The sequence below is a fragment of the Amblyraja radiata genome, chromosome 16 (assembly GCF_010909765.2).
Source record: "Amblyraja radiata isolate CabotCenter1 chromosome 16, sAmbRad1.1.pri, whole genome shotgun sequence".
In the NCBI taxonomy this organism is placed as follows: Eukaryota; Metazoa; Chordata; class Chondrichthyes; order Rajiformes; family Rajidae; genus Amblyraja; species Amblyraja radiata.
In genome coordinates this window covers 11282941-11309709 of record NC_045971.1, presented here as the reverse complement: position 1 = coordinate 11309709, position 26769 = coordinate 11282941, and the positions used below count along the sequence as shown (strand labels likewise).

General features: G+C 41.2%; 1 protein-coding gene across 1 annotated transcript in view; it reads left to right on the top strand.

Moving 5' to 3' along the window:
* Positions 1 to 26507, top strand: part of dhx58 (DExH-box helicase 58) — a 33683-nt gene extending 7176 nt beyond the window's left edge. The window contains exons 3-13 of the mRNA XM_033035081.1: positions 1011 to 1215; positions 2203 to 2393; positions 5169 to 5285; positions 10917 to 11043; positions 12514 to 12705; positions 18377 to 18630; positions 20590 to 20739; positions 21002 to 21163; positions 22558 to 22748; positions 24390 to 24483; positions 25870 to 26507. Coding sequence (XP_032890972.1) covers positions 1011 to 1215; positions 2203 to 2393; positions 5169 to 5285; positions 10917 to 11043; positions 12514 to 12705; positions 18377 to 18630; positions 20590 to 20739; positions 21002 to 21163; positions 22558 to 22748; positions 24390 to 24483; positions 25870 to 26046 — 1860 coding nt within the window. The 3' untranslated portion in view covers positions 26047 to 26507. The remainder of the gene's footprint in view (positions 1 to 1010; positions 1216 to 2202; positions 2394 to 5168; positions 5286 to 10916; positions 11044 to 12513; positions 12706 to 18376; positions 18631 to 20589; positions 20740 to 21001; positions 21164 to 22557; positions 22749 to 24389; positions 24484 to 25869) is intronic.
* Positions 26508 to 26769: the final 262 nt, after the last annotated feature.

Below are 26769 nucleotides of genomic sequence, written 5' to 3'. Positions count from 1 at the left end.
GGATGATGAGTGTTAGTTTTTCCTGATTAGGTGAACATAGTTCATAATCTTAGGTTAAAGGTCACGCATTAATGACAAATTGGGAGAAACAACCATTAAAATACTATAAATTTTGAAATTCTTTGTCCAAACAGTTGATACATGTATTCAAGACTAAATCAAGTAGATCTTTGGGTACGAAGGGAACATTTAGGAATATTAGAAAAGAAAAGAAAGTTGATATCAAATTCTTCGGTATGGTCAAATTGATTGGAAAAGATGATATGATAAACATTGTCACCCTCCTATTCCTATTTCCTTCTTCCTCATGTTGGTCCTAAAAAATCCATAGAGTTAAGTAAAATTGGTGAAATCATCTGGGAAAAGATAAGGTCATAAATGATAGGGGCAGAATTAGGCCCATCAAGTTTACTCCACCATTCAATCATGGCTGATCTATCTTTCCCTCCTAACCCCATTCTCCTGCCTTCTCCTGATAACCCCTGAAACCTATACTAATCTAGAATCTATCTATCACTGCCTTAAAAATATCCATTGACGGCATCCACAGCTTTCTGTGGCAGAGAATTCCACAGATTCACCACCATCTGCCTAAATAAATTCCTCCTCATCTCCCTCCTGAAGGCACGTCCTTTAATTCTGAGGCTATTCGGGTCCTAGACTCTCATCCACTCTATCTAGGCCTTTCACTATTCAGTAAGTTTCAATGAGGTCCCCCCTCCTGTTAAACACCAGCGAGTACAGGCCCAGTGCCGTCAAACGCTCATCATATGTTAACCCACTCATTCCACGGATCACTCGTGTAAGCCTCCTCTGTACCCTCTCCAGAGCCAGGACATCCCTCCTCAGATATGGGGCCCAAAATTGAGTAACATTACATTGAGCAACATTAAGTTTGAATAAGTAATTGTACACAAATGATGATAAGGGTCTGGAATTCTTACCACATCAATGGTATTAAAATCTAAACATCTGTATGGTAAACACAATGATGGGCATTCATTTTACAGGTGCCTCTGGTGAATCAACACTATGATAATGAGTTTATGCCATTCCTAACGCCCAAGTATAATGTGGTACCCGTCAGCGGTGATACGGAGCTTAAAGAGCAATTTGCAAACATTGTGCGGAAGAATGATGTTATCATCTGCACGGCACAGATCCTGCAAAATGCACTGAATAGCACAGAGGAAGAGAAGTACATTCAGCTGACAGGTAGTACAGCTTCTTACTCCAGCTATGTGTCCTTCAAAATGGATGTCACTGACTGTATAAATGTGTTTTATTGAAGAGCAAGTAGACTACATTGTTATATCTTTAAGAAATATCCAGATTAGGCAAATGGGATAACTTGTTTGGATTAGTTGATAACTAAAATATGCAATGGTAGCTACAATTATGTATTTATTTGTATCTGGCAAGGGATAAACACTGAGCATTATGCTGAAAGCAGTGATTTTGACGATAGTTTTTTACAATAGATGGTGAAAGCATTGTACGTCACAGTATTTTCCCTTAGTATATTCATCTTAGTTTAACTACATCAAAAATCTCTGTACGTTACATCCCGTTAGTCATGGTTGCTATTTTCCAGTCATGTCAAAAGGTCATAAGTGCTAGAGGCAGAATTAGGCCTTTCGGCCCATCAAGTCTACTCTGCCATTTAATGATGGTTGATCTATCTAATGATGGTTGATCCGAACCCCATTCTCCTGCCTTCTCCCCATAACCCCTGACACCCGTACTAATTAAGAATTTATCTATCTCTGCCTTAAAAATATCCATTGACTTGGCCTCCACAGCCTTCTGTGGCAAATAATTCCACTGATTCACCACCCTCTGACTAAAGACTGTCCATGTACTATAACCATGTACTATAACCATAAAACTCCTAAGAAACATTAGAGTTCAACAATATACTTGAGGGATCTCCTGTGTATCCCACCTAGATTCTAGAACATGGTTTCCATGCAGAAATTCCTGCCATTCCTCTGAACTCCTATGATGTGGTAAACTTCTCTGTTAAAAACAGATCCGGTGTTTCTCTGCTCAGAGTTTATTTTGACTGATGTTGGAGTTAATGAGAATTAAAATTTCACTGAGTTTGAAGAGACTCTGGTTCAGAGGTGAAATTTGGAACTGTGACTTTCGGCTTTACAATTTTTTCTTTAAGAGATAACTTGTTTCTGTTTCTAAATACAGAGTTTTCTCTGATGATTATTGATGAGTGCCACCACACTCAGAAGGATGGAGTATATAATAAAATCATGAACCAGTACATTGAGGTCAAGCATCAGAACAGAAAGAAGGTACCACAAATCCTTGGACTCACGGCATCACCTGGAACCGATGGAGCCAATACATCTAGCAGCGCAGTGGACCATATCATGCAGGTTAATACAGCTTTAAGACCAATTAAGTCAACACCAACTGCTTCATGTGTACCTTCAGTTTTTAAAAATGTTTTAGGGAAAATTTCTGTCCTTGGAGTTATCACCATCCACTCTACAAGAGGGGCTAACCATTGTCACCAACCCGAGGCAAATAAGCCATTGTGTGCTGAGGGACTGAGCTCTAGTCCTGCTTATTTAGAGTCAGCTTGCCACTACCACTGCTGACCAGGAATCACTGCCCACGAGATGCAGATCTCCATACTTATCCTGGCCTTTTGCCATTCCTTGGAGCCCATCAGCAAACCCGGGCCCAGGTGACTTAGCGCAGAGGGTTTATCTTGAAATGGCTTGAAAGGTGGTGTTGGAAAGTTATCAAAAGTGAATCCACACCCACGTTACTATTGTTTAAGTATCACCAAGATTAAAAATAGTTACTTTAAATAAATAGTACAAAATGTGTTTTATTAAAATTTAAAAAAAAATTAAATGAAACTAGCAGACATTAACTTGAAGCAAAATTCATTAAAAGAAAATAAAGGGAAGTAATTTTGAAAAATGCAACTTACTTTTCCATTTGTATTCAAAATCTGTGCTCTGTGAATCCTATTAAAATTACTGGCATCGAGGATGCTGATTTTGTTTGGAGACACAGCATGGAATTAGGCCATTTGGCCCACACCGACCATCGATCACCCGTTTACATGTGTTCCACCCTCGACTCACCAGAGGACATTTACAGATGCTAATTAACCTACAAATTTGCACTTCTTTGGGATGTGGGAGGAAACTCACACGGTCACAGGGAGAACATGCAAACTCCACGCAAGCAGAATCCAAAGTCAGGATCAAAACCAGGTCTATGGTGCTGTGAGGCAGCAGCTCCACCAGCTCTAGCTGAGCTGGGTCCAAAGGGGCGTTCCCCAGCGCTGATGCTGGGGAGTGCCAACAGGACTGGGCTCTGCCACTGGACTCCATGGTGAATTCAATAGTGGTTCGAACAGGTGGATATTTCCAAATCCATCAACAGGTTTACCACCTCCATGTGCACACACGGATATCCGTCATTTATTTGATTGTGAATGGTGGATTCGAGTAGTTCTGATCAAGATTGCCTGTCTCATGCTCAATGGGGAGAAGGCAGGCACGGGTTATTGATAGGGGACGATCAGCCATGATCACAATGAATGGCGGTGCTGGCTCGAAGTTAATGTCTGCTAGTTTCATTTAATTTTTTTTTAAATTTTAATAAAACACATTTTGTACTATTTATTTAAAGTAACTATTTTTAATCTTGGTGATACTTAAACAATAGTAACGTGGGTGTGGATTCACTTTTGATAACTTTCCAACACCACCTTTCAAGCCATTTCAAGATAAACCCTCTGCGCTAAGTCACCTGGGCCCGGGTTTGCTGAATGGCCTCCTCCTGCACCTATTTTCTATGTTTCTATGACCTGTTGCAGGTTTGTTTTCTTTAATCTTATTTGGCTGATGCATCATTGAATAAATCCTAAATCAGAATACATTGGTGCTGGAAACTTGAAATGCAATCAGAGTGGCAAAATATCATTGAAACATTTGACGTGGCAGCTTATATATATACAGCAATGAAATCTTGAGGCAGTACATTAATTAGTTCCAGCCTCAAGTCCTGAAACAATTACAAATATTGACTCCTTAATTATAATTAAAGCTCCAATGCATAATGCTATATTTTCAGCAGAAATTATAATAAATTCTAATGTAAAGACCAGTTTTGCCTTCCATTTCACTGACATTAAGCATGATGTATGCCCTCTGACACCACTAAAATCACTGCTCAAAAGAGGAACAGCAGCCAAGTTAATAAGGAATTTATCTTCATAAACCAAGTAGCGCAGAGTAATTTCAAAGGCCACAATCTAATCTTACAGTTCAAATAATAGTTATAGACTGAATAATCCCTTATAATAAATTCTATCTCACTTGGGTTATAGCAATTAGCTGAAGCTCATTAGGGCATAGTATAAAAGGAAGACTGCTTTGACATGGTTCACATAGAGGTCAACGAGACTAAATGTAGAGTGTGCCTGCTCTATTATATAATACCCCAGGCTGGGTCTACTTCACAATAAGTAAAATATGCCTACCGCCTCCTTCAGGAGTTTTTTTAAAGTTCAGAATCAAAGATAATCCTCAACAGAAATAAAACACAGATTTATCTGGTTTTGACACTTTCCCATTCCAATTATGTAAACGGGGTTTAGTTTAATTTAGAGATACAGCGCGGAAACACGCCCTTCAGCCCACCAGGCCCGTGCCGACTAGTGATCCCTGCACTTTAACACTATCCTATACATACTAGGGACAATTTACAATTATACCAAGCCAATTAACCTACAAACCTGTAAGCCTTTAGAGTGTGCAAGGAAATCGGAGATCCCGTAGAAAACTCAGGCAGGTCATACGGAGAACGTACAAACTCCATACAGGCAGCACCCATAGTCAGGATCGAACTTGGGTCCCTGGCGATGTCAGGCAGCAACTCTACCGCTGCGATATCGTGCAGCCCGAATTCTCGTGATTGGGCTCAGGACATTTAAGATCCCAAATATTGCTGAGTAGCTCATTTGGCTTCTGCTAGAGTGACTGGAGCAGAGCTAATTTTCCAAGTACTGGAATAGAGGGAAACCAATTTTAAATAGTAGGAGTAGAAAAAAAATGTTTTGGATCAATGCCATTTTGTTAATCCTGTTTGTTAACTGTTACAGAGTGTTTACTTTCTATTTATCACAGATCTGCGCCAATATGGATGCTGAGATGATTAAATCACCCACACAGTGGAAGCAACAGCTTGAAAAAATTGTTCCTCAGCCTATTAAAAACTATGATGTTACTGAAGAAAGAAAACAGGTACAAAATATTTTAAGAATATAAAATCTGCGTAATCATCATATACATAGAAACATAGAAAATAGGTGCAGGAGTAGGCCATTCGGCCGTTCAAGCCTGCACCGCCATTCAATATGATCATGGCTGATCATCCAACTCAGTATCCCATACCTGCCTTCTCTCCATACCCCCTGATCCCTTTAGCCACAAGGGCCACATCTAACTCCCTCTTAAATATAGCCAATGAACTGGCCTCAACTACCTTCTGTGGCAGAGAATTCCACAGATTCACCACTCTCTGTGTAAAAAATGATTTTCTCATCTCGGTCCTAAAAGACTTCCCTCTTATCCTTAAACTGTGACCCCTTGTTCTGGACTTCCCCAACATCGGGAATAATCTTCCTGCATCTAGCCTGTCCAACCCCTTAAGAGTTTTGTAAGTTTCTATAAGATCCCCCCTCAATCTTCTAAATTCTAGCGTGTACAAGCCAAGTCTATCCAGTCTTTCTTCATATGAAAGTCCTGCCATCCCAGGAATCAGTCTGGCGAACCTTCTCTGTACTCCCTCTATGGCAAGAATGTCTTTCCTCAGATTAGGAGACCAAAACTTCACGCAATACTCCAGGTGTGGTCTCACCTAAACCCTGTACAGTAGAACCTCCCTGCTCTTATAAGCAAATCCTTTTAGTATTGGCATATATTTTGTTTAATATAGCATAATATATTTAGTATTTGCATATATTCTTACCTATAATAGTCTGAAGGGTTTTGACCCGAAACGTCACCCATTCCTTCTCTTCAGAGATGCTGCCTGTCCCGCTGAGTTATTCCAGCTTTTTATGTAGCTATTCCAGCTTTGTTTTTTGTTTTTTTTGGGTTTTTTTTGTTTTTGTTTATGTTATTAGAAGTTAATACAGTACAAAATAGTACAGTGGAACCTAATTTTAGGTGCCAACTATGTCATACCGTAATCCATTCTATGTACAACCTCTAGTTTTATGTTTTGAGAAGTAAGCAAGAAAAGAAAACAATAGAAAGGGGAAAAAGAGGAAAAATAGATGGTAGAGAATAGAAAAATGTGAAGTGTGTATATAAAAAAAAAAGAAAAAGTGGAAAGTAGAAATAGGAGAGAAGGCCCCTTAAAAGAGAAATTTTCAAATCTTTATTCGGAGATGTAGATCTATCCACGGCATGAACTGAAATCAGCAATCTTTACGGTACCGCTGCTTCACATGATTCCAAAAAGTCGATGAAAGGAGACCAACTCCTTAAGAATTGGTCATATTTATCTATTAGTCGGAGTCTCATTTCTTCAAGGCGTGCTATGTCCATCATATTCCTAATCCACATTTTAACAATGGTATGGCTGTATTTTTCCAAAATTTAAGTATCAATTTCTTTCCAATTATTAACCCATAATTAAAAAAAATGTTTTGGTCTTTATTTAAATTGATATCTTCTCCTATTATTCTAAATATAATCCTTTCCGTTTTAGGTTCTATTCTTGACTTGAAAAGCTTTGTAAATATATCAAATATATCGCTCCAAAATGTATTCAACTTTGCACATCCTACAAATGAATGTGTTATATTAGCGTTTTGAAACAAACATTTATTGCATCTGGGAGAGACGTTTGGATAAAATGTATTCAAAATTATTCAACCAAAAGATACTTTTCCCATCTATCCTTCGAGATCTTTATCATTAGCTCATGTTCCCAATCTTCTCTTAGTGCTTCTGTTGAGGGTGATTCTCTATTTAATATATTATTATAAAAGTATGATATTAGTTTTTGTGAATCAGCCTTAATATTCATTGCTTCTTCTAAAGGGTCTAAAAATATAGTTTGATATCTATGTGTATATTTCTTCATAAAGTCACATATCTGTATATATTTAAAATATTGATTATCCTTCAGTTTAAATTTTAATTGTAAATGTTGAAATGATAACAGTTTGCCCAATTTATACATATCCCCTACTTTCCTAATCCCCAGTCTATCCCATTGTTGATATGTTTTGTCGATGAGAGATGGTTTGAATGCGGGGTTGTTCAATAGTGGGGTTAGTACTGATAGATTATTTAATTTCAAGGATACTTTTATTTGTTTCCAAATTCTTATTGTATTGTGAATAATTGGGTTCTTCTTATATATTATACTATTCAATTTTATCGGTGAGAGCAAGATCGTTCCTATCTTCGGTTTAAACCTGCATCTGCAGTTCCTTCCTACACATTTAATCTCATCTATACTTGCAACAGTGCGTTGAATATAAGAAATAGATGCGAGTGTAGTCGTTGGTCCTCTTGTGTCTGCACCGCCATTCAGGAACTCATGGCGATCATTTACCACAGCAACATTTTTCTGGGCAGTCCCTTGATTTACTGGATTGCCATCTGCACAATCTAATGAACTCTACATTTGGTCAGGCTGGCACATTGACTGGAAACTAGGCTCAGAATTTTCTGCCAGCAGCTTGGCACCAAAACAAGCAGTCAGTGGGAACTTGCCTTTAATGGATCCAGTATGGTCAACGCAATCCCAAACTGGCCTGATGCCCAAAGTCAAGGCCCTGCATGAAATAATCCAATCAAGTGTTGTGCCTGGCCTAAAAAAGTAAACAAAAACATTCTCATCCAGATCAATCATGTTCCTGCTTTAGTCAGCTGTCAAACTATCAAATACTATCAATGTTTCATGGTATCTCTGATGCATAGAGACCTACAGCGTGGAAACAGGACGTTCGGCCCAACTTGCCCACACCAGTCAACATGTCCCAGCTACTGGTCCCACCTGCCTATGTTTGGCCCGTATCCGTGTAAACCTCTCCTAAAACCTGTCTAATTGCAGTTACAAAGACATTTATTAAATAATAACTTGTACTTCTTAGAATTGATTGTTTAGTCAAATGCCTGTTTTTTTGTAAAGGTTTTTGCATTAAATGTTTTTATTTTGGTTTACATTTTCACATTGACAGTTTCTATTTTGTTTGATTTTTAACAATGTTTTGAATATTTTTTTTGGCATATTTCTGACTTCTGTGCCCCTATCTATTCAAATGACTAGTCATTGGAGCATCTTCAGTGGGTAGGTTTGCTTGCATGGGTACTGAATGATTGCCAAATCTTGTTCCATCTCTGGACTCCATGAGGAGTCTGGTGTCAATACACAGTCATAAAATCGTGGACAAAGTACAGCCACTGGATCAGATCTAGCCCGATCTTTAACTAATTGTTCATTGAGACATTTTCTAAATACATTTTGATATAAATCTAGTGTGTATACTCATAAGATCATTAGATCATAAGTGATTGGAGTAGTCTACTCCAAGTCTACTCCGCCATTCAATCATGGCTGATCTATCTCTCCTTCCTAACCCCATCCTGCATTCTCCCCATAACCTCTGACACCCATACTAATCAATAATCTATCTATCTCTGCCTTAAATATATCCATTGACTTTGCCTCCACAGCCTTCTGTGGCAAATAATTCCACAGGTTCACCATCCTCTTAGTAAAGAAATTCCTCTTCATCTCCTTCCAAAAAGAACACCCTTTAATTATACTATGGAAATACCCCCACCCATGGACATTCTATTTTGTTCTGTCCTCATAGTTTTGGATCTTAGACAATCTGTTGGAATATTCACGAGGAACATCTCAAACCACTAGGTCCCCTTTCCAACTGTCTCCCCAGAAACATTGACTTCTTATACTTCAACTTCCCATCAATTTTCCACCTTGATTACATTCACTATGTCCTCAGTTCCCTGAGATGGAGAATTCCAAAGGGGTCACAACCCTCTGAAAGGAGAAATGTTACCTTAATTCCATTATGAATGGTTAGCCCCTAATCTTAAAACAATGCACCATAGTTTTAGATACTTGCATCGATCCTGCAGAGATGATTGGATTAGTAAGTATGCAGATGATACTAAGATAGGTGGGGTTGCGGGTAATGAAGTAGAGTTTCAAAGTCTACAGAGAGATTTATGCCAGTTGGAAGAGTGGGCTGAAAGATGGCAGATGGAGTTTAATGCTGATAAGTGTGAGGTGCTACATCTTGGCAGGACAAATCAAAATAGGACGTACATGGTAAATGGTAGGGAATTGAAGAATGTAGGTGAACAGAGGGATCTGGGAATAACTGTGCACAGTTCCCTGAAAGTGGAATCTCATGTAGATAGGGTGGTAAAGAAAGCTTTTGGTGTGCTGGCCTTTATAAATTAGAGCATTGAGTATAGAAGTTGGGATGTAATGTTAAAATTGTACAAGGCATTGGTGAGGCCAATTCTGGAATATGGTGTACAATTTTGGTCGCCTAATTATAGGAAGGATGTCAACAAAATAGAGAGAGTACAGAGGAGATTTACTAGAATGTTGCCTGGGTTTCAGCAACTAAGTTACAGAGAAAGGTTGAACAAGTTAGGGCTTTATTCTTTGGAGCGCAGAAGGTTAAGGGGGGACTTGATAGAGGTTTTTAAAATGATGAGAGGGATAGACAGAGTTGACGTGGAAAAGCTTTTCCCACTGAGAGTAGGAAAGATTCAAACAAGGGGACATGACTTGAGAATTAAGGGACTGAAGTTTAGGGGTAACATGAGGGGGAACTTCTTTACTCAGAGAGTGGTAGCTGTGTGGAATGAGCTTCCAGTGAAGGTGGTGGAGGCAGGTTCGTTTTTATCATTTAAAAATAAATTGGATAGTTATATGGATGGGAAAGGAATGGAGGGTTATGGTCTGAGCGTAGGTATATGGGACTAGGGGAGATTATGTGTTCGGCACGGACTAGAATGGTCGAGATGGCCTGTTTCCGTGCTGTAAATTGTTATATGGTTATATGGTTATATGATCAACTCCAACAAGTGAGACCATCTTCCTTTGTTCGCGGGGAGGCTCCAACTATTGAAGTTTTGATGCCCATTGACTTCAGTTTAACCAGGGCTGCTTGATGCCGCACTCACTCAAACACTGCCTTGTTGGCGAGTACAGTCGCATTCACCTCATCTCTGGGATTCAGCTTGTTAGTTCAATTTTGCTTGAGTTTAAGACTTTGTTAAAGTGTGGCAAAACTCTGACTTGGCATACATAAGCCAGTCAATAACACCTTTCACCGTTTTGATGATTGATAGTAGACTGAATAAGACCAGATTTGATTCATCCTGCTTTTGTGCGCAGGACAATGCTCGTGTTGTATCTGTATTGGAACAACTTGATGAGATGTGCATTTAGTTCTGAGTACCACAATCCACTTGTACAGAAAGTTAATGGATTGAACCGTTTCCTCTCATTCACATTGCACAGAAATTGTAATGGCAGGAATCCTCTCCGATATACTTAAATTGCATTGAATATCAATAGATAAATGACCATTTAAGTATAATAAATAAAAAGTGCATTGTACTGATTCAGAGTACCATTTAACATTTATATCATTCAGACCAAAGCATGGAATTTGAAAGGATTCCATACTATCCATTTCATGACATATAACTCAAAGAAGGTATTCAATATGAAGATATGAAAGCAAAAATGGAATGCAGAAAAGTTGATTTAAAATGGAGATTTTCTCTTATTAAAAACAGATTTAAAAAAATAAATTGCAACTTTTTCAAATGGTATTTTTACTTTCTCTCTTCACTTATTCACAGGACCCTTTTGGACAACAAATTAAAATGATGATGACAAAAATCCATTCCCAACTAGATGATTCTTCTATCACGAGGAGGTTTGGGTCACAGATTTACGAACAAGCTGTGGTAGAGCTGGAAAAAACAGGTGAGGAGAGAACCGGTTAGTTTCTTATTACATAAATTATGTAATTTGCATCAACTTTAAAGGTAGGCAAGATAAAATATGCCCTGCATCTTGCTTGTTTAGTTTTAATCAGGACATTTGAACATTTCCCATTGGGCCAAGGAGGGGGCAATGTGTGTTGCTGTTGATGAGCTCCTAAAGGTTCCTTTATTTTGGATCAATCCAAATTCAATGGCCAGAATTGCTCGCACACTATTTATTGAGGAGAAATGTGATGGAGAGGGGTCATCTTCTTTGGAAGGAAGGAAACCAAGGAGAAATTTTAATAAAGTGTGGCATATTATGAGAATCTTATGCAGATTGAGCAGAATCAAATACACAGGACAAGATGTTAAGAAGTCCCTTGTGCCAATAGGTGGGGAGCATTTCACGACATTCGTTGATTGTTGAGAGTGGTAGACGCTCAACATCTGTGGGGGGGGGGGGGGCGGGGGGGGGGGGGGGGGGGGTGGGGGAGTGGAATTATCTCTTTTCATCAGCAAAGTGACCAGTAACTAAAGAGTAACCAGTAAATAATGGATATACATTTAGAAACGTTTCTATCCCTGAGTTTAACAATTCACAACTCTTTATGGTGAATCTGTGGAATTCATTGCCACAGAAGGCTGTGGAGGCTAGGTCAATTGATATTTTGAAGGAAGAGATACTTGATAAGTATGGATATCAGGGGTTATGGGGAGAGGGCAGGAGAATGGGGTTAAAATAAATCAGCCATGATTCAATGGCGGAGTTGACCTGATGGGCCGAATGGCCTAATTCTGCTCCTATCACATGAACGTTATCCTCTCAGGCTCACACTTGCATCTCTGGCCTTTGTCCAATAATCTGCCTATCCAATAACCTCCTCGCCTGTGTTCACTTATTACCAGCCATGCTCTGCCCTGCCCCTTCTCACTCCCAGCTTTCTTTCCTGCTCCCCTACAATCAGTCTGAGGAAAGGTCCCAACCCAAAACGTCACCTCTCCAAGTTCTCCAGGGATGTTGCCTGGCCCGCTGAGTCTATCTCCAGTAACAAAAATACATATATCCAAGGTGGATTGGTTTTGAAAACCAGCGTCCGCTTTCCCTTGCGTATCCACAGATTCAAGGTGGATTGATTAAAGGGGAAAAGATGATTCTTTTAAAATTAGTAGTGTACTGGGGATTTGGAATACTCTGCCACTTTGCTGCAAACTAAATCTTCCACCATGCTAAACTGAAAGCTATGAAGTGGCATTGGATTAAATGGCTCTTTCGGGGTTGATATGGATGTGATAGCCCACACATCCTCCTACACTGTAGAACTCTATGATTCTATAATGAACTAGCATCCCTGTGATCAGACAGTCAGTAGCATTTGGCATGGAAACTGTCTGTTTGCTCTTGGAACTGATTACATTTCCAGTCTTGCACAGATAATCTGAGTGCCTAATATTTTTTGTACGCTGACAGGTGCCATAGAATCCAGCAGATTAAAGCGTGTCTGCGCACTTCACCTCCGGAAGTACAATGATTCTCTTCTGATCAATGACACGGTGCAAATGATCGACGCATTTCAATACCTGGAGGAATTCTACGACAGTGAAAAACGCACAAAGACTGTCCTGGATCAAACAGATCGATTCCTGTCCAGGCTGTTTAGTGGTGGGTATGCTTAAGATTTGCTGAGTGAATCCGACCTATTTTCAGATAAACGCCACAACCCGCCAAAGTAAAACTGAAGCAGGGTCTCGACCCAAAATGTCACCTATCCATGTCCTCTGACCAGACCCGTTGAGTTACCCCGACACTTTGTGTCCTTTTCTGAAAATAAACCCTAAGATAGATGTGTGCTGTGGCTTTTTGAGTGGGTTGAGACTTGGAGAAAGGATTAATGCAGGGAGGCTGCCCACACATCTCCGCAGGGGTGCTTGAGAAGAGATTAATATGTGGGCTTGGGATTTGGCAATTGACTGAATAAGTTGAAGTTTGAGAGCTGAGGTGATGCCTGTGTTTGAGGAGTGAAAAGTATTTGTCAGAATAAAGGACTAGTCTGGGGCATGAAATGTTGGGCGGTACGGTGGCGCAGCGGTAGAGTTGTTGCCTTACAACGCTTGCAGCGCCAGAGATCCAGGTTCGATCCAGACTACCATATAACCATATAACCATATAACAATTACAGCACGGAAACAGGCCATCTCGACCCTTCTAGTCCGTGCCGAACACGTATTCTCCCCTAGTCCCATATACCTGCGCTCAGACCATAACCCTCCATTCCTTTCCCGTCCATATAACTATCCAATTTATTTTTAAATGATAAAAACGAACCTGCCTCCACCACCTTCCCTGGAAGCTCATTCCACACAGCCACCACTCTCTGAGTAAAGAAGTTCCCCCTCATGTTACCCCTAAACTTCTGTCCCTTAATTCTCAAGTCATGTCCCCTTGTTTGAATCTTCCCTACTCTCAGTGGGAAAAGCTTATCCACGTCAACTCTGTCTATCCCTCTCATCATTTTAAAGACCTCTATCAAGTCCCCTCTTAACCTTCTGCGCTCCAAAGAATAAAGCCCTAACTTGTTCAACCTTTCTCTGTAACTTAGTTGCTGAAACCCAGGCAACATTCTAGTAAATCTCCTCTGTACTCTCTCTATTTTGTTGACATCCTTCCTATAATTAGGCGACCAAAATTGTACCCCATACTCCAGAATTGGCCTCACCAATGCCTTGTACAATTTTAACATTACATCCCAACTTCTATACTCAATGCTCTGATTTATAAAGGCCAGCACACCAAAAGCTTTCTTTACCACCCTATCTACATGAGATTCCACTTTCAGGGAACTGTGCACAGTTATTCCCAGATCCCTCTGTTCACCTGCATTCTTCAATTCCCTACCATTTACCATGTACGTCCTATTTTGATTTGTCCTGCCAAGATGTAGCACCTCACACTTATCAGCATTAAACTCCATCTGCCATCTTTCAGTCTACTCTTCCAACTGGCATAAATCTCTCTGTAGACTTTGAAAATCTACTTCATTATCCACAACCCCACCTATCTTAGTATCATCTGCATACTTACTAATCCAATTTACCACACCATCATCCAGATCATTGATGTACATGACAAACAACAGTGGACCCAACACAGATCCCTGTGGCACCCCACTAGTCACTGGCCTCCAACCTGACAAACAACCATCCACCATTACTCTCTGGCATCTCCCATTCAGCCACTGTTGAATCCATCTTGCTACTCCACCATTAATACCCAACCATTGAACCTTCTTAACCAACCTTCCATGAGGAACCTTGTCAAAGGCCTTACTGAAGTCCATATATACAACATCCACTGCTTTACCCTCATCAATTTCCCGAGTAACCTCTTCAAAAAATTCAAGAAGATTAGTCAAACATGACCTTCCAGGCACAAATCCATGTTGACTGTTCCTAATCAGACCCTGTTTATCCAGATGCTTATATATATTATCTCTAAGTATCCTTTCCATTAATTTGCCCACCACTGACGTCAAACTAACAGGTCTATAATTGCTAGGTTTACTCTTAGACCCCTTTTTAAACAATGGAACAACATGCGCAGTACGCCAATCCTCCGGCACTATTCCCGTTTCTAATGACATTTGAAATATTTCTGTCATAGCCCCTGCTATTTCTACACTAACTTCCCTCAATGTCCTAGGGAATATCCTGTCCGGACCTGGAGACTTATCCACTTTTATATTTCTCAAAAGTGTCAGTACTTCCTCTTCTTTGAATCTCATAGTTTCCATAGCTACTCTACTTGTTTCCCTTACCTCACATAATTCAAATATCCTTCTCCTTGGTGAATACCGAAGAAAAGAAATTGTTCAATATCTCTCCCATCTCTTTTGGCTCTGCAGATAGCTGTCCACTCTGACTCTCTAATGGACCAATTTTATCCCTCGTTATCCTTTTGCTATTAATATAGCTGTAGAAACCCTTTGGGTTTACTTTCACCTTACTTGCCAAAGCAACCTCATATCTTCTTTTAGCTTTTCTAATTTCTTTCTTAAGATTCTTTTTACATTCTTTATACTCCTCAAGCACCTCATTTACTCCATGCTGCCTATAATTATTGTAGATCTCCCTCTTTTTCCGAACCAAGTGTCCAATTTCCCTTGAAAACCATGGCTCTTTCCGATTTTTACTATTTCCTTTCAACCAAACAGGGACATAAAGATTCTGTACTCTTAAAATTTCACCTTTAAATGTACTCCATTTCTCTTCCACATCTTTCCCATAAAACAAAATGTCCCAATTTACTCCTTTTAAATCCTTTCGCATCTCCTCAAAGTTAGTCTTTCTCCAATCAAAAATCACAACCCTAGGTCCGGTTCTGACCTTCTCCATAATTATATTGAAACTAATGGTATTGTGATCACTGGTCCCGAACTGTTCCCCAACGCATACCTCTGCCACCTGACCCGTCTCATTTCCTAACAGGAGGTCCAGCACCGCTCCTTCTCTAGTAGGTACTTCTATGTATTGCTGCAAAAAACTATCCTGCACACATTTTACAAACTCCAACCCATCCAGCCCATTTACAGAATGTGTTTCCCAGTCTATGTGTGGAAAATTGAAATCTCCCACAATCACTACCTTGTGCTTACTACTAATATCTGCAATCTCCTTACATATTTGCTCTTCCAATTCTCGCTCCCCATTTGGCGGTCTATAATACACCTCTATAAGTGTTGCTACCCCTTTCCCATTTCTCAGTTCCACCCAAATAGCCTCCCTAGATGAGCCCTCTAATCTATCCTGCCAAAGCACTGCTGTAATATCTTCCCTGATAAGCAATGCAACACCTCCACCTCTTGCCCCTCCAATTCTATCACACCTGAAGCAACGAAATCCTGGAATATTTAGTTTCCAATCACAGCCCTCCTGCAACCATGTTTCACTGATCGCCACAACATCATACTTCCAGGTGTCAATCCAGGCTCTGAGTTCATCCACCTTTCTTACAATGCTCCTAGCATTAAAATATACACATTTAAGAAACCCACCCTCTCTTATTCTCTGTTTATTGTCTTTTTCTTCTCTCTCCCCTACATTTTGGGTCAGAGTGCTACCATTCTCTGTCTCCTGCCTCACACACTGACTGCTAGCTTTCCCAATTTGAGTCCCTCCCCCCAACCATACTAGTTTAAAGTCTCCCCAGTAGCCTTTGCAAATCTCCCCGCCAGGATATTGGTCCCCCTCGAGTTCAAGTGCAACCCGTCCTTTCTATACAGGTCACACCTTCCCCAAAAGAGGTCCCAATGATCCAGAAACTTGAATCCATACCCACTGCACCAGTCCCTCATCCACTCATTTATCCTCCACCTCGCTCCATTCCTATTCTCACTGTCGCGTGGCACAGGCAGTAATCCTGAGATTGTTACCTTTGCAGTCCTTCTCCTTAACTCTCTACCTAACTCCCTAAATTCTTCTTTCAGGACCTCTTCTCTTTTTTTACCTATGTCGTTGGTACCTATATGCACCACAACCTCAGGCTCCTCTCCCTCCCATTTCAGGATTTCTTGGACACGTTCAGACACATCCCTGACCCTGGCACCAGGGAGGCAAACTACCATCTGGGTCTCCTGTCTGCGTCCACCGAATCGCCTATCCGACCCCCTGACTATAGTCCCCTATTACAATTGCCCTCCTCTTCTTTTCCTTACCCTTCTGAGCAACAAGACCGGTCTTTATGCCAGAGGCCCGGCCACTGTCGCTGCCCCCAGGTAGGCTGTCTCCCCCATCTTTACTCAAACATGAGTACTTATTTTCATGGTGTACAGCCACCGGGGTACTCACCAGTCCCTGCCTCTGCCCGTTGCCCTTCCTAACTGTGACCCAGTTTTCTGTCTCCCGTGGTCTTGGAGTGACCACCTCCCTGTAACTCCTATCTATGACCTCCTCGTTCTCCCTGAGCAGACAGAGGTCATTAAGTTGCTGTTCCAGGTTCCTAACACGGTCCCTTAGGAGCCCCATCTCGACGCACCTGGCGCAGATGTGGACGTCTGGAGGGCACTCAGACTCCATGACCTCCCACATCTGACATCCAGAACAGTAAACTGCCCTGGCCCTCATTCTCCCCCTTAACCGAATACAATAAAGCCTTACCCGGGATACAAGCCAATCAGCTGCTTCCTCTAGTCCGTTTGACCAATCAGAGGCTTCCACCAGACTCCTTCTCTGGAAGTGAGATCTGCGAATGGAACGTTGCAGATTTTGGTCGCTCCTCCCTCTGTAACGGCTCCTGGGCCTCTGTTGAGACAAGCCCCGCGATGGGTTTTTTAACTCACCACACGGAGGTCGCTCCTCCCTCTGTAACGGCTCCCGGGCCTCTGTTGAGACAAGCCCCGCGATGGGTTTTTAACTCACCACACGAAGGTCGCTCCTCCCTCTGTCACGGCTCCCGGGCCTCTGTTGAGACAAGCCCCGCGATGGGTTTTTAACTCACCACACAAAGGTCGCTCCTCCCTCTGTCACGGCTCCCGGGCCTCTGTTGAGACAAGCCCCGCGATGGGTTTTTAACTCACCACACGGAGGTCGCTCCTCCCTCTGTAACGGCTCCCGGGCGCTGTCTGTACGGGGTTTGTATGTTCTCCACGTGACCGTGTGGGTTTTCACTGAGATCTTCGGTTTTCTCCCACACTTCAAAGACGTACAGGTTTGTAGGTTAATTAGCTTGGTATACGTGTAAATTGCCCCTAGTGTGTGTAGGGTAGTGTTAATGTGCGGGGATCGCTGGTCCATGCAGACTCGGTGGGACGAAGGGCCTGTTTCTGCGCTGTATCTCTAAAAACTAAAAGTTCTGTAATAATTTGATAGACCAGAATTTTGAACTCACAGCGGTGCCCATGAGAAACATTAGGGCTTAGATATCCAAGGGATAGTGGGGGCAATTGTCCTGGATAAATGAACGTTTTGATTCGGGAATTCTCACATAACCGGTAAAGGGTGGAGGAAGAAGAAGCCAAGCTTCTGCTCATCGTTGCTATCCAAGCGTTCTGCTGGAACCATATGTTCATCTGGTGACTAGAGTCATATTCAGCTATAATCTTCAGACTGTCAAAAAAACTTCACTACACCTATTGTCAAGCTTGCAAATTGAAGAATAATTACTGCGTTGGTGGAATAACTTAGGAATGCTCATATGTTTAGAGAAGAAACGGGAAAAACACTTTACTACAGAGCATCATTGTTAACATAAAATTTCCAGCATATTGATAACTTTGTGCAATCCATTTAGTTGGCCTTAATGTTCATTTCATCCACAAACTGTCTGTTCCACCCACCAGAAAATCAAGACGAGTTACTCTTAATTGCACTCAAAAAAGAGTATGAGAACCCAAAGCTGGACACATTGGCGAACATACTCCATGATCGGTTTGTGGTCCCAAACTCCCAAGGAATTATCTTCACAAAAACGCGGCAGAGCGCACATGCCTTGTACGGCTGGATTAAGAACTGTGAGGAGTTGAAGAAAGCTGACATCAGAGCAAAATGTTTAACCGGGGCTGGAGCCAGTAGCCAGACCAAACACATGACTCAGGTGAGCTGGAAAATCCCATTTAGTCAATGCAGCTGATTCAATCTGCTCCTCATGCTAAGTCTGGACAAGCAATGGGGTGTGCAGAGAGTGGTAATCCATAATATTAATGATTCAATTATTACTGGTGATATACTAACGTGGCAGAATACAGGAAGTATTCTGTCCCCCCAGACCTTTGTAGAACAGGCAAGTATTATCCCCCTAGATCTCCCTGGTCAACACCAATGGTGGTCACGAGAAAGTAATGGTTCCTGAATACATTAGAAGAAAAATAACATAACGTGTAAACAGGATGCTGGTTTTTTTAATAATCATGAAGTGCAGCTGTTGTAATGAAAGCAACTTCCTGTTGTCTGTACAAAGAGCAGATCAAAGTCATTTTAAAATCTGCAACAATCTATGAAGCAAAAAAATTAACCCCACAAAGCAACTAATTTGTTGTATAACAAGCTCATCTGCAGGGCCAACTCTTCAGAGTGTCATGGAGAAAGATAAATATTTGATGTTGGTGCTAACCATATAACCATATAACCATATAACCATATAACAATTACAGCACGGAAACAGGCCATCTCGACCCCTCTAGTCCGTGCCGAACACATAATCTCCCCTAGTCCCATATACCTGCGCTCAGACCATAACCCTCCATTCCTTTCCCATCCATATAACTATCCAATTTATTTTTAAATGATAAAAACGAACCTGCCTCCACCACCTTCACTGGAAGCTCATTCCACACAGCTACCACTCTCTGAGTAAAGAAGTTCCCCCTCATGTTACCCCTAAACTTCAGTCCCTTAATTCTCAAGTCATGTCCCCTTGTTTGAATCTTCCCTACTCTCAGTGGGAAAAGCTTATCCACGTCAACTCTGTCTATCCCTCTCATCATTTTAAAAACCTCTATCAAGTCCCCCCTTAACCTTCTGCGCTCCAAAGAATAAAGCCCTAACTTGTTCAACCTTTCTCTGTAACTTAGTTGCTGAAACCCAGGCAACATTCTAGTAAATCTCCTCTGTACTCTCTCTATTTTGTTGACATCCTTCCTATAATTAGGCGACCAAAATTGTACACCATACTCCAGAATTGGCCTCACCAATGCCTTGTACAATTTTAACATTACATCCCAACCTCTATACTAACATTGTCTCTTTTTTAGTTTAGTTTAGTTCGGATGTTTGGCTAGAAAAGTCACATAACTGATCATGCTACTTACCTATTTTCAATTTCCCTTATAAATGTATAAGAGAAACTTACAATGGAAGAGAGACACAAACTGTTGGAGTAACTCAGCAGGACAGGCAGCATTTCTGGAGGGAAAGGAATGTTTCGGGTCGAGACCCTTCAGTCTGAAGATGGGTCTCAACCCGAAACGTCATCCGTTCCTCCATAGATGTTGCCTGTCCTGCTGAGAGACTCCAGCATTTTGTGTCTATCTTCGGTGTAAACCAGCATCTGCAGTTCCTTCCTACACATTACAATAAAAGAGTGTCACAGGAAAGGACGACTGATGTCTAACCGTAGAATGTTTTGTTTTATTGATGCAGGAAATGGACCACGTACAGGGAGAAGATAGTTTAATTTGGCATCATGTTTGCATAGACGTTGAGGGCCGAAGGGCCTGTTCCTGTGTTGCACTGTTCTATGTTCTATGTCCTATTGCTGGGATGTGTGCCGAGCCAACAGGTTTCAGCAGCATAGTGAAATGTATTTGATTTCTAATATATTGATATTGAATTATAGAATTGCACAGCATTTGGCCCAATTTGGCCCAACTCACCCATAATATGGGCACTCTTCCATATTATTGTATTGTATTGTATTGTATTGTATTATTCCCATCACCTGTGACTTGGTTATGACCTTAATATGATGGCATTTAAGAAACAGGAGCAGGCTGTTAAGATCCCTTTCATGTTAAACAGTGCACAGAACATTCATTGTGTGATTATGATGTTTCAGGTAGAGCAACTGAATGTAATTCAGAGTTTCCGATGTGGTGATATCAACCTCCTCATTGCTACCAGTGTAGCAGAAGAAGGGCTCGACATTAAAAAATGCAACGTGGTCATCCGCTATGGACTCATCACCAATGAGATTGCAATGATGCAGGTAAATTGATTACCTATATTCACAATACAACTTATTATAAACTCGAAACGTCACCCATTCCTTCTCTCCAGAGATGCTGCCTGTTATGCTGAGTTAGTCCAGCTTTTTGTGTCTATATTCAGTTTAAACCAGCATCTGCAGTTCCTTCCTACACATACACCGATAATACATTGAGATTTTATGTCCATTATGTGATATTCTTTTAACAAGTCTCTGTGCCTTCCTGCTGTATGATTGTCTGGTTTTTATCTCCATCCCCAAGGCCAGAGGGCGAGCCAGAGCAGAAAACAGCGTTTATTCAGTTGTCGCTGAACAAGGAGGGAAAGAGATGCAACGGGAATTTGTAAACGAATTCCGTGAGGGTCTTATGGAACGTGCAATAGAGGAAGTACAAAAAATGCCTCCACGTGACTATCGAATTAAGGTAATTATTCCACATAAGCTTTGTGTTCTTCCGGATATGCAACATCAATTGGGGGGTTTTCATAAAGCAGCTTTAGACTCTTGTGGGTAAATCTATTCTCTACACTACCTCAAAATCCAGTCATATTTCTATGAGTTTATAGTATCGCAGAGTGGTTAGCCCTAACCAGCGATTCTTCTTCTTCTTCTTGCGTATGGTGTGCACAGCCTAAAGTTGTTGGTCAACTTGTTCTATTTGATCTTGTTTGTGTACGTCAGGTTGATTGCATTAGTCGAAACAGGGTGGGCCGCGCGAAGGTTGTAATCTCCCCACCGCAACCAGAGATTGAATGAATCTGGTGAGTGGTGGACTGAGGTCATTGATTTTCCAGAGTCTTTGAAGACTGCAATGGAAATGAAAAGCAATTAAAAAATGTTAATGGCTCAGATATTTTTGGGAACATGGGCTCCATATGAAACTGGAGTCAGGAATGTGTGCGGCAGGAGCTGGGATCAGGAACACTGGCTGTATATGTAGCTCTAGTTGGGGGTTGGAATGTGGACCAGGGGCCAGGAACCCGACATGGTATAAGGTCAGAATTAGGGAATGGAAATCAATGGGTAGCTGAGAGGGTGGGTGAGCAGAGCAAGAAGGAGGGAGGCAGTGAGTGAGGGCTCGTGTACCTCCACTCCTGTCTGTGTGAATGTGTGTATGTGTTTCAGAGTGTGTATTAAGCAGTATAAGTGTGTATGTGTATTTGGAAATGTGTAACTGGCAGTGTAAATGCGTGTGTGTACAGTATATGTACATGAAAGGAGTTTAGCCAGTGGGACTGGAAGTGTGACCCTGTTTGCCAGTTGCTATCTACCTTTTTGTGCGGCAACCATTGTGAGCGTTAATGCCATGCAGCAGAGCCTGGTCTCCAGACCCTTGGTCTCCCTTGCCTCTGGGTCAACACCTTGCTCTGTCATATCCATGGGGGAGCTGTTGTACAACGGTAACCCAGGCTAAAAGAAACCAAGCACAGGCAGCTAGCATTCCACAGTATGAAGATCTAGACCTGTAATCTCAGGACCACCATCCACATTCTCAGTAGTAACATACCTGAATGGTGCTTGGAATATTTTCATCCGTTACCTTGTATCCCACAACAGTGGAATGAAGTTATCCTTGATCCCACGGGGGACTGCTTTTAGGATAGACAATGTGAAAATGGTTAACCACCTGACATAGTCTCCTTGAGGTAACAGTAATGTTAAACTAAAAGCCATTTTTAAACACATACCAAATATGCCACAATTCTGCATCGCCATGCTCGCTGATGCTGGTCTTTGCAAACTCTGGTGAAAGGCTTGTCAAGCCGTTTTAGTCGAAGACAAGAAGCCGCGTTGACCCAAAGGATTTCTCTGCTTTAGATTCGGGAGCTGCAATTAGAAGACATAATCGCGCGGAAGGTGAAGGATCAGATGCAAATGACCAAGAAGAGGGCAAACCGTCCGGAAAATCTGAGGTTTTACTGTCGGAACTGCAATGAGGCTGTGTTCCACGCCAGTGACCTCCGGGTCATCGAGGGCATGCACCATGTTAATGTGAATCCAGACTTCAAGTAAGTGCTAAGAATGGTGGTCATGGCGCAGTGGTAGAGTTGCTGCCTTACAGTGCCAGAGACCCAGGTTCAATCCTGACTATGGGTGCTCGTCTATACTGAGTTTGTACGTTGTACGTTATCCCCGTGTCCTGTGTGTTTTCCTGGGGTGCTCTGGTTTCCTCCCGCACTCCAAAAACGTACAGTTTGTAAGTTAATTGTCTGAAGAAGGGTTTCGACCAGTTGCCTATTTCCTTCGCTCCATAGATGCTGCCTCACCCGCTGAGTTTCTCCAGCATTTTTGTCTACCTTATAAGTTAATTCGCTTGGTATAATTGTAAATTGGCCCTAGTGTGTGTAGGATACTGTTGGTGTGCGGGGATCGCTGGTCGGCACAGACTCAGTGAACCGAATGGCCTGTTTCCACGCTGTATCTCTAAACTAAACTAAAATAGAGGCTTTCCCAACTGACCAGGCCTGCTCTTCATATGGCAAACCCATAATCCCCATAACCCTGCACAGTATTCTCCATGCAGTGCTTATTTTGAAATTCGAAATTAAACGGATCAGCTACCAAATCCAAATTATAAATGGTGAGCAACACTTGTGTGGGGGCAATAATACTAATGGAACAATGTTTTCCACGTTTTCTCCAGTCCGAATAACTAATATTAATTCTTACTCTCTTACTTCTTACCACCTTTGCCTGTGTGTGAATGTGTGTGAGTGATTGGTTGTGGTCGGAGGGGCCGTAGGCGCAGATTGGCAGCCACGCTTCCGTCAGTCTGCCCCAGGGCAGCTGTGGCTACAGAAGTAGCTTACCACCACCGAGTGTGACTGAGGAGTGAATGAATAATGCGATGTAAAGCGCCTTGAGTATTAGAAAGGCGCTATATAAATCCCATCCATTATTATTATTATTATTACTTCTGTTTTGTGGTCAAATTGTTATCTATTCTGCTATTTGTCTGCTAACTCCACATGCTGTGTGCTAAACCCTGTGCTCGAAGTCCAAGATTTCTTTATATATAAAAAAGATAGTGAATGCTGGCAATACTCATCACCCAACTTCCAAGAAGATAGAGAGAGTACCCGAGCCAGCTGCCTGCCCCTTTTCCGGGGTTACGTCCGTGCCCGGGTGGGATTAGAAAGGGAATACGCCCTGTCTGCGGACACCCTGAGGGAGTTCCGGGACCGCTGGGCTCCGCAGGGTGTTGAATGTATCCTCAATAAGGATTGTATCATAGGTGTATAGTAGTTTATTACATGTTTGTATTGTATTATGGTGGTGGGTTCTGGCTTGTTTTATTGCAGTGTAATATTATTTTTTAATAATTGAATAAATTTATATTTAAAAAAAAAAAAAAAAAAAATAAAAAAAAAAGAAGATAGAGAGAGTTAATGCAGTTCTGATTAAACATCATTAACTCCGTTTCTTGCCCCATAAATGTTGCCAGGCTTATTATGATTGATCCAGAATTTTTCATTGCACATTTATAGCATCTAGTTTTTGGTTTGGGGCTTCGAGATTTTGGAAATAGCTTTAAAAATGAACAAAGGCTGAAACACGGAACATTAACATTAGGATGGGCCATACTCTGTGACATTAGTTAAAAAAACAAATGCTTTACTCACTTTTGGCTCCCATTTTTATTTCTCCAGACTTTACTACAAAGTATCCGGTAAGATAAACCTGCCAAGAAAATTTGAAGACTGGGAACCTGGTGGCACAGTGGCGTGTCGCAAGTGCGGTCAGGTATGTTAAATCCATGTAGCCCAGCCAGAAACCACTTATAACGTGGGAAACAAGCACACAAGCACTTTGCCCAAATTCATCTTGGATATCAGCAATGTCAAAAATGTGTTTGCAAATAGAATGAGTGGGACATGCAACCTGTAACTGAAGTTTCTGCGTAACTTTATCACAAGTATTTAGTTTGCAGAAATAGAATAGAACCACAATATATTAAGTAATATTTGTGTTGTGCAACGTAAATCAACCTGGATAACCTGGAATTAGAAAATGGGGCCATGTTATTCTGTGTTGATTAGTACAACTGAGTGTTATGGCACGCCTACCATTGCAATTATACAACTTCCCTCTGTTCTAAATCCCACTTTGTATCTTGATGAGATGCCCATCAGAAGCAATGGCCATCTGATAAGTGAACCTGATGGCATTACATAACACCAGGTTTAATTCACTCTGTGAGTGGTTCCATCTCCAAATCAAATGGAAGGTAGACTCTGTGTTAACATTGTGAGCTAACATCTTCCTTGAAATTTAAAGGGAATCCAGGTTTGATTTACTAATTAACCATATAACCATATAACAATTACAGCACGGAAACAGTCCGTGCCGAACACTTTCTCTCACCCAGTCCCATCTACCTGCACTCAGACCATAACCCTCCATTCCTTTCCCATCCATATACCTATCCAATTTATTTTTAAATGATAAAAACGAACCTGCCTTCACCACTTCCACTGGAAGCTCATTCCACACAGCTACCACTCTCTTGAGTAAAGAAGTTCCCCCTCATGTTGCCCCTAAACTTTTGTCCCTTAATTCTCAAATCATGTCCTCTTGTTTGAATCGTCCCTACTCTCAATGGAAAAAGCTTATCTACGTCAACTCTGTCTATCCCTCTCATAATTTTAAAGACCTCTATCGTCCCCCCATTAACCTTCTGCGCTCCAAAGAATAAAGACCTATCTTGTTCAACCTTTCTCTGTAACTTAGGTGCTGAAACCCAGGCAACATTCTAGTAAATCTCCTCTGTATGTCAACTCTATTTTGTTGACATCTTTCCTATAATTTGGCGACCAGAATTGTACACCATATTCCAGAATTGGCCTCACCAATGCCTTGTGCAATTTTAACATTACATCCCAACTTCTATACTCAATGCTCTGATTTATAAAGGCCAGCACACCAAAAGCTTTTTTTACCACCCTATCTACATGAGATTCCACCTTCAGGGAACTGTGCACAGTTATTCCTAGATCCCTCTGTTCCTGCACCTATTTTCTATGTTTCTATGTTTCAACGTATGAGCACTGACAGTGTTATCTAATGCCATCGGCAGGAATTTGTTTTGAATGGTGTTTAATTCATCTTCTCATGCACTTCCCCACACAGGCCTGGGGAATGCAGATCATCTTCAAGAGTGCGCCCATTCCCGGTTTGAAGATCACAAATTTTGTAGTTGAGGTGGGAGAAGAAAGAAGACCCTTCAAGAAATGGAAAAGTGTCCCTTGTGTGATAAAGGAGTTCAACTACATTGAATATTGTCAAGAGAACATTCTAGGTCTCTGAATGAGTGCAAAAAAATCTTAAATTATGAAATGTAATCCTCAATGAAGCTGTCATCCATTGATCTTGTAGTCTGGGGATTGAAATTAATTTACATTCTCGAGTTTGCGATCATGAGAAACATTCTATAAATTACAATATATATAATGATTTTAGATGATAATATGATTCTTCAGGTTCTTCCATCCCAAGATAGACACAAAAAGCTGGAGTAACTCAGCGGGACAGGCAGCATCCCTGCAGAGTAGGAATGGATCCTCCAGTTACTCCAGCCTTTTGTGTCTATCTTTGTTTTAAACCAGCATCTGCACTTCCTTCCTGCATATTTCCTCTTTCCCAATACGAGTTGGGGAAGTGAGACTTGCATTAACCTATTACTGTAATGGCTGCTTTGTGGGAATTTCTTTATCTGTAACTAATTCATTGTTTAATTCAAAGCAAAGTTTAAAACTACTTCTCTTATCATGATGTAATAATAATAATAATAATAATAATAATAAATACTTTATTGATCCCCTCGGGGAAATTCAGATGTCCAGAAGCCCCCAACCAACAAACCCACAGATTCAAAACGAACACAGACAGAAAATACATAGAATACAATGTGGACACTACCTGAGAGCAATAAATACTTAAAAAGACCAATAATTAACAGTTAAAAATTAAAAAATTGCAAAATGCATCCCCCTACAGCCTAGCGGTCCGGATTATAAAATCTAATGGCTG